We start from the raw sequence: 9,320 nt of genomic DNA on the forward strand, positions 1-9,320 counted from the left end.
TCCAGAGACTAAGTCCCGTTCGAAGATGGGACTTAGTCGTTTTTTCTGCATGAAATTGACCGACCGCACAGTCCAAATCTATGGAACTGTTTTGGGCAGGAAATTGTGCTTGCGGTCGGTCATAAAGGACTTCCACTTAACTTTTGATCCACTGGAGGGATTTGTGTGATTTTTGGAAGTGTTTATGTTTGATGTATGCTGAGTCTAAATATGTAATTTTTATGGAGATTGAATGTATGGTTTTAAAGTTACAGTGTATGTGTGAAAACTGTATTTTTACTGTATGTAATAATTATGTTAACTGCTTATCTGAGGGGAGGGGATGTGTGGGTTGTACTGTTATTTGATTGTTTTTTTTATGCCTCCCCCTGGGTGTGTTCTGTATGTGCACAACCGTAATAAAAACCAGGCTGGGTGTGCCAGCACCTCAGACCTCTTCTGACCCTCTAACTTGCAGCCTTGACTCATGTTTGTAGGGGACAGCTATAATCACTACAGGGATTGCTATGCTCTTCATACTCCCTTAGCTACTGAGCTCTTGTAAGAGCTCTTGTTCCTGATCCTGCTTCGCTCTACAGAAGGAAGAGGTTCACCTACTGGAGCCTGGTCGTAGGTCCAGGCCGCAGAGCAGACGGCGAGATACCAGCCCAGCAGCGGTGGTTCGTAGAGTCTGCAGTACTTATGGTGGCTACGCAGTAGTTATGGTGTCTACGGTGCTGATGATCCTTTGGTGAGCGCTAGGAGCATCCTTTCTATGGTCCAACTTCCAGGCAGCCTGGAGGCAACCGTAACATTTGGTGGCAGCGGTGGGATGGCGTCCTAGCGCAAGGAGCAGCACCCCAACAGCACTGGTATCGTGAGAAAGTTATTGAGGGCAACGCTAGCCACTGCGCAGCGTCCCTACCTACAGCAGCATGGAGCTGACAAGACACTGGTCAGAACCCTGTGAAGAACACCTCAACCTGATCCGTCGCTATGAGGGCGCTGATTTCGTTCCAGAGGTAAAGAGGCGGCTAGTCCGATATGGTCCAGACCCTGCGCAGGAGGTAGTCAGTCGAATCATCCGGGAATTGGATACTGAGAACGAAGCGGCACGAGCCTGTGAGCGCCAACTGTGGAGTTTGGGGGTATGGACACCCCTTCTCCAGCGAGGACGTGAGTTACAGGGAGCGGAGAGCAGCGACCTCCCTCCCCAGTGGCAGTATACCGTGCAGAAGGAAGAGACAACCGGTCTCTCTTCCCAGCCGCAGCATGTTCCACAGGGAGCGGAGAGCATCGACCTCCCTTCCCAACGGCCGCAGGAGTATCAGGAGGAGGAGGTAAGCCAATCCCCCCCTCCCCAGCTAACTACTAACTTGGGCCCAGGGTTAACAGTGGAGATGTTAACCCCCACTGACCCCCACGTTCCCTTTGCCACCGGGCAGGACTATGCCCCAATTCCCCCAGCAGAAGAGCTGGCATCAGGACAGAGCGCCGCTGGCCTCTGCCCTACAGACCCCCTTGTTACAGGACTGGCCTGCAAACCCCTCACCCCAGCAGAGGCGCTGGCACCAGGGCAGAGTGCCGCTGGCCTCTGCCCCCCAAGTACCACCAGCTATTTGCCCAGCTGCACCAGGAAGGCCGAGGATGCTACACTTTCATCCTACAACCTGGAACCTATGGAACCTACAGGCCAGTACTACTTATTGTGGGGGGGCTACTTTGCTGCTAATGTTTATTTGTGGGTGGGTTGCGAGACTAACTTAGGCACTGACCGACAGAAGGTCAGGTGCCTGGTTAGTCTCCCTCCAAAAGGGGAGATATGTTACAAATTGCTAATTGTAACTGGCCCTTTAAATGGAAAATTGCCCTGCTTCCCTGGATTGTGGAGAAGCCTATTTGCAAGCCTCCTTCCTCATGACTATGGCCCCTGGAAGATTGTGCCCCTGAAAACGTATGAACTTTTATTGGGTGTGTATGGCCCTTTAAGAACCGTCTGGGGACATATTGTGACTTTGTTGAACAATGCTAAGACTATGTCCCCAGACCTGCAAAATAACTTGTTCCTGGCTTTCCCCCACTTGGTTCAGTAAATAGGGCTTACTGAACCAAGTACCACACAGGCAGACCACCCAGAAGTTAAAGTGTGCAGGCAATTTACCTCCCAGGCTGTGAGGTTACTGCAGGTTAATTGCCGACCGCTGGGTGGCCGCCATTCGACAGTCGAACACGTGGCGGCGGCCATTTTAGTCATTCGAATGCGGTCAGCGGTGTATGCTAAAGATTCTGTGGAACTAAAATCGGATGCGCAAATACACGAACACCGCTGACCCTTACCTTCTCCTACACTTCGTTTTTCTACGGAACTGTTTTGGGCAGGAAATTGTGCTTGCGGTCGGTCATAAAGGACTTCCACTTAACTTTTGATCCACTGGAGGGATTTGTGTGATTTTTGGAAGTGTTTATGTTTGATGTATGCTGAGTTTAAATATGTAATTTTTATGGAGATTGAATGTATGGTTTTAAAGTTACAGTGTATGTGTGAAAACTGTATTTTTACTGTCTGTAATAATTATGTTAACTGCTTATCTGAGGGGAGGGGATGTGTGGGTTGTACTGTTATTTGATTGGTTTTTTTATGCCTCCCCCTGGGTGTGTTCTGTATGTGCACAACAGTAATAAAAACCAGGCTGGGTGTGCCAGCACCTCAGACCTCTTCTGTCCCTCTAACTTGCAGCCTTGACAGCTATAATCACTACAGGGATTGCTATGCTCTTCATACTCCCTTAGCTACTGAGCTCTTGTAAGAGCTCTTGTTCCTGATCCTGCTTCGCTCTACAGAAGGAAGAGGTTCACCTACTGGAACCTGGAGCCTGGTCGTAAGTCCAGGGCGCAGAGCAGACGGCGAGATACCAGCCCAGCAGCGATGGTTCGTGGAGTCTGCAGTACTTATGGTGGCTACACAGTAGTTATGGTGTCTACGGTGCTGATGATCCTTTGGTGAGCGCTAGGAGCATCCTTTCTACGGTCCAACTTCCAGCCAGCCTGGAGGCAACCGTAACACTACCCCATACACAAATACTGACACACATGCAAAGTTTACATTTTTACACACTGACAGACATATTGACAGACTGACACGCACAGACAGACATACTGACACACACACATACGCCCTGACAGACATACTGACACACAGAAATACTGACACACACAGAGTGACACACACAGAGACCAGACACCCTGACAGACATACTGACACACACAGACATACTAAGACACCCTGACACACACAGATTTACTGACACACACATACACACATACTAAGACACACACAGACATACTGGCTCACACAAATACTGACACACACACATGCAAAGTTTACATTTATAAGTCCACCCTCCAGCCCTACTTTATGGGTTCCCTGGGGTCCATGGCAGGCTGAGGAAGTTGGGAGGGTGAGGCTCCTGCACTCCAGCTCCCTCCTGACGGCCTCCTCCTCCTTCCTCCCGCGCAGCTTCATTTTATCTGGGAGGAAGTGACTCACGGCAGTCACTTCCTCCCAGCCTGCTGCGGTAAAACAAGGGGGTCCGGTCGTGCTGTTAAAGGGCCCCAGCGCCTGACCGGGCTCTCTCAGTGTGTGGGCTCCCGGTGCAGCCACAGCACCGGCGGGCCCATGGGGCAAATAACATTTTTTTTTGCGGACAGCGGGGCCCACGGGGTAGCTGCTTTGGTCCCCCCAGGAGTAAGTGGGCCCGGGGCAGCTGCCCGTTTGCCCCGCTTTAAAGACGGCCGTGACTGTAACCTAACATACACAGTGCACCTAATGTGTGTGGGAGCCTGGAGTGTCCCTCTAATAATATAAACCCATCCAGTATAACTAACTATAACCTAACCTACACAGTGCATCTAACGTGTGTGGGAGCCTGGAGTGTCCCTTTAATAATATAAACCCACCCAGTATAACGAACTATAACCTAACCTACACAGTGCATCTATTGTGTGTGGGAGCCTGGAGTGTCCCTTTAATAATATAAACCTACCAAGTATAACTATAACCTAAACTACACAGTGCATCTAACGTGTGTGGGAGCCTGGAGTGTCCCTTTAATAATATAAACCCACCCAGTATAACTAACTGTAACCTAACCTACACAGTGCATCTAACGTGTGTGGGAGCCTTGAGTGTCCCTTTAATAATATAAACCCACCCAGTATAACTAACTGTAACCTAACCTACACAGTGCATCTAACGTGTGTGGGAGCCTGGAGTGTCCCTTTAATAATATAAACCCACCCAGTATAACTAACTGTAACCTAACCTACACAGTGCATCTAACGTGTGTGGGAGCCTGGAGTGTCCCTTTAGTAATATAAACCCACCCAGTATAACTAACTGTAACCTAACCTACACAGTGCACCTAACGTGTGTGGGAGCCTGGAGTGTCCCTTTAATAATATAAACCCACCCAGTATAACTGTAACCTAACCTACACAGTGCATCTAACGTGTGTGGGAGCCTGGAGTGTCCCTTTAATAATATAAACCCACCCAGTATAACCAACTGTAATCTAACCTACACAGTGCATCTAACGTGTGTGGGAGCCTGGAGTGTCATCTTAAATTCTGCATTAAAATTCACATTTAAAGAACCCTATCAGGCCCTGTATATCTTACTGTTAATTCACAGACACAGGTACAGCACTAATTGTTTAATGACATGGAATGGTTAATTGTTCAACAAATCACCTTCCCCGGAGTCCTCTAAATGTTCTTTTTAACAGGTGCAATAATAGCCTTGGATTGCGTCATTCCAGTCCCCAAACAGGCCATTGGCATAGTCCTTCAGTTGGTAGACAATCCCAGCAGAGAAAGAACGGTTATTGCCAGTTTTGCCTGCTTTGCTCCACACTTTCAGGGTACAGCGGTTTCCAACAACCAGCGATGAAATCTTGTTTCCCCATCCCAGAGGCATGTAAGGGAAGTCATCACCATTCTTGACGTCGAGAAAATTACCACCGCACGACTGATCAAAGTACATGTTGCTGTGTTCAAACATGCGGGCACAGAGTTTCTCCCCGCTGTCATTCACCAGGTCAGCTGCTGAGGGGCACTGAGCCATTATGCCCCAAAACAAGAGAGGCAGGAGGAAGAGAAAGTTGAGGGTCATCATGGCTGCCAAGCAAATAGCTTGTATTCTGACAAATAACAGACCTATGCCTGGGTTTATATGGACGACACTACCTTGACTGCCCGATTAGAATGTTTAATGACCTTGAGATATTATTGACAGGGTAAGGCTAGCGATCAGGTCAGCATTAGGTTCTAAGAGAGCGTCCCTGAGAGAATGAACACGTGGCAGGTATATCTCTGTAAGGCAATAGCAGGTGAGGTGTTTCTCACAAGGTAACTCAATATAAACAGGAGGTAGTGTTCTGTTTACTAAGTATTTGTCACTAATCCTGCATTTGGTGAGAAAATCTTACTGCTGTTGAAGGCAGGGTACAATTCTCCATAGGCTCGGTTTACCTCTAACAATTAAAGGTGGGCAAATTCCAGGAACCATCTCCTATCAGATCACATTGATTTATATAAACCCTCACGTAAAATCTCGGTAAGATGTAACCCCATAGTGAGGCCATAAATAGATACCCCTTCTTTATTTCCTTAGTACGAAGCACTTTCCAACCAAAATGAATCTCGGTGACACTTTGCACGGTTCAGAAATTAAACAGTGATAAAGTGTACAGAGCAGCGGCGTAACTAGAAATCATGTGGCCGCGGTGCAAAAATTGCCCTGTGCCCCCCGCCCCCCATGCGCCTCACCTCCCCAACCCCTCCTGTGGCTACAGTAACCTTGCCATGGGTACTTGGAGGGGCCTGCTTGCCAGCCTCTTGCCCCAGCATTATGGGCCCTGCAAAAAGATATGTTAAAAAGTGACTTCCATGGGAAAAGGTGCCTCTCCCCCTCCCCCTTTTCCTGTCCTATTGTTCCCCAGCAGGGCGTTGTCCCAGGGAAACTGCCAGACCAGTTTAAACTGGCTGCTCTGTCCCTCCTCAATCTCCCATCCGCTCTTACTATTGTCTGACCCCACCCTTCCTTGTACTATAGTAATCTGTGTAACCTATTGTATGTAAATGAGGCTGTTGGGGGTTTAAATGTGTGTACAAATTGTGAGTGCTGGCATTAACCCCTTAAGGACCAAACTTCTGGAATAAAAGGGAATCATGACATGTCACACACGTCATGTGTCCTTAAGGGGTTAAACAGACCTGCTTTACCCCTTCATGAAGCCTTGGCTCATTTTTGGGGGATGGGATAACTACACTCTGGGGATTGCTATAATCACAATACTCCCCTGAGTATAATCACTAAGCTCTTCTAAAAGCTTGTTCCTGCTACGCTCTCTGGAGTAGGAGAGGTCTGCCTTGGCTATGCCTCGGCCCGGGCTCCTACTTCTCAACCGGGCCCGAGGAGTAGTGTCAGGTGAGAGCCTAGCCGGCAGGCGAGAACGCCGGCCGGTACTAGTGCGGCCCTCCACATACATCCCTCAAGCTGTGTAAACCTACATGCCCAAGACAAACAGGAGCAGGAGGACAGGAAGCTGTTTGCTGGCCCGAATCCCAAGTGGCACTGACACAGAACATAATCCCACCCACACATTAATTCACAACCAATCACACGCATCTGTGGCAAATCTAGCCACTTCTGGACTATATGCAGTATAGGTTGTCCGTAGGCTGACTGTATGATGTGTTCCGTTAAATGTGTATGTATTGTGCTATGGCCGTTCGCACGCTGGCAGCCGTACGCTGCCAGCGTACCAGCATTCGTACGACGAAAACACGGCTATCCTGGCCATTCGCCGTACGAATACGGGCTCCCCAGGTCGACCACACACTCCCAAGTCGTGTGGTACCAAGTAACCGATTGCAACATTGTTGCAATCGGTAATTAAGGGCTCTCCTAGGTGGCCGTCGATCCACTACCGACCATGCGGCGGTCGGCCATCTTGGATCCTTTGTCTCTGCAGCGGTGTTCGGTCGTCGAGAGCCTGGACTTGAAAACGGCTACTCGATGATCCGAGCCCCGCTGGAGTTCCAGAGCGTTCGGGAGTCCCGCGTTCGGTACATTATATGTCCCGTACTTATTCGGTACTTTTAAACCAACGTTCCTGTTTAAATGTATTATGTGCGGCGTTCGGTCAATTCAGCTGGGATCGGAGCGGTATTCTCACAAAGTGTGCGCTCCGACCCCAGCTATCTACCGAACGTTCGATTATTCCAAAGTACCGAATATTATGTGAATTATGGATTTTAGAGTCAATTGTCGGTTTTGCTACACGAGGGGATAATCCACTTAGTCGTCCATTTTAGTGGGAGTATCCCTCTCGTGTCGCAATGCCTGTTGGGAAAGTCACAATGCATGTTGGGAGAAATCCCCTGGATGATCTGTGTGGAAACCCCTTGCATGGGGAACTGTATAAATACGCTGCTTGTGAATAAACCGAGTTAGTTGACTCCCAAACTGTGTTTCGTCCGGTTATTGGGAGGATTGGGAATATTGCCTTGCTTCCTACTCTGACTGTGGATTTCCTGAAGATACCAACGGATGTCGTGGACGATTATACCGCATACCGTTACAATTGGTGGCAAGCGACGGGATCCGAACCTTACAGCCGAAAAAGCAGCGTTCGTGTAAACTGGAACTACCGAACAAGGAAAGCAAGGGCAATTCGTATGGAGATTGACTACACCATACTGAAACGACAGACTTTAAAAGAGCTACTGGAAGCCAGGGGCAAGATAGCCAGCAACAAATCTAAGGCTGTGCTGATCGCGGAACTAATGGAGGGAGACAGAGCCCGCAGCGCTACACCTCCACCAGTCAAGGAAGAGACCCCATTCCAAAAAGAGCTACGAACCAGGTTGGAGTTTCTGCCGCAACCAGTATCGTTGGAAATGCTGACCGTGATGATATCGGATGTACAAGACTATCTGCTGGCAACCAACCCACCAGCAACCCCACCTAGGGCAGAGTCTGTTACTGCCTCCACCTATGGACAAATAAAGCCCAAAGTCCCACATCACGCCTTTAAAGCGTTTTGTGAAGAAAAGGACGAAATCGATGGGTACTTACAGGATTTTGAGCGGCTGTGCGATTTGCACGATCTGGAACCCGCAGTATGGGTACCGCTGCTGGCCGGTAAATTATCGGGTAGGGCAGCTGAAGCCTACCGTGCTGTACCTCGAGAGGACAGCAAAGATTACCCTAAAGTAAAGAGGGCGATCTTGGAGAGGTATGCTATCACCCCAGAAGCATACCGGCGCAAGTTCAGGGGCTTGCGCAAACCGGAGAAAGATTCTCACGCAGAGTGGGCACACAAGCTGGATCAAGCATCGCAAGGATGGATACAGGCCAGCAACGCCACTAATATGGAGGAGTTACGACAGCTTATGCTACTGGAGCAGTTTTTTAATGGCTTGTCCCCAGACGCACAAGAATGGGTGAGAGACCGTAAACCCCTCACCCTACCCGAAGCCGCTAGATTGGCGGATCAGCATTTTGATGCCCGGAGGCATCACGGATCACAGAATAAGGCCCTCCCTCGGATTACCGGGCCACCCCATAATTTTACTCCTACCGGCCCCACTGTACCCCTGCACAGGCCAGCACTGAATACTCCACCACCCCCCTCCCGATACAACGGCCGGGCTAACATTCAGTGTCACACCTGCAAGCAGTGGGGACACATTTCTCGGGAGTGCACCCAAAACCGGAGCCGGCAGGCTTGGAATCAGGTGCGACAAAATTTGGCACCAAGGGCTGCTGCACACCATTACCAGGTAGCCCCCGTCACCCAAGAATTGCTGAGCGCTCAAGTTGAGGAGCCGCTAGGGGTGCTCCACGAAGTAATGTCGGTCCGAGCCACCGACAACCGACAACATCATCGGCAGCTAGTAACCCTAGAGGGCAAGGAGGTACAAGGGCTCAGGGATTCGGGAGCCACTTTGACTTTGGTTGCACCACATTTGGTCCCGGGCGCAACCCACACTGGCGGGTCAGTGGCAGTACGGGTGGCCGGGGGAGCAGTATACCGGCTACCGACTGCCAAAGTACACTTGGATTGGGGTGTGGGAGAGGGGACTGTGGAAGTAGGGCTTATGCAAAATTTACCTGCAGATGTGGTGCTGGGGAATGACTTAGGCCAAATGACTTCCGCTTTTATTCCCCAGACTCCCTATCAGGAGGCACACCCTGTAACCACCCGGCAACAGGCTCGCACCACGGCTACACCGATACACTCTGAGGCTCAGGTAAGAGACCATGCTCCCCAACC

The 9,320-nt window shown here is 49.8% G+C and overlaps 1 protein-coding gene across 1 annotated transcript; it reads right to left on the reverse strand.

Moving 5' to 3' along the window:
• Positions 1-4,676: 4,676 nt before the first annotated feature.
• Positions 4,677-5,185, reverse strand: LOC134573426 (syncollin-like). The gene has a single exon (XM_063433186.1). It carries the CDS (start codon positions 5,150-5,152, stop codon positions 4,757-4,759), a length of 396 nt encoding a protein of 131 aa, XP_063289256.1. The 5' UTR covers positions 5,153-5,185; the 3' UTR covers positions 4,677-4,756.
• Between the last annotated feature and the right edge of the window lie 4,135 nt (positions 5,186-9,320).

The sequence above is a fragment of the Pelobates fuscus genome, chromosome 9, assembly GCF_036172605.1.
Source record: "Pelobates fuscus isolate aPelFus1 chromosome 9, aPelFus1.pri, whole genome shotgun sequence".
Classification (NCBI taxonomy): domain Eukaryota; kingdom Metazoa; phylum Chordata; class Amphibia; order Anura; family Pelobatidae; genus Pelobates; species Pelobates fuscus.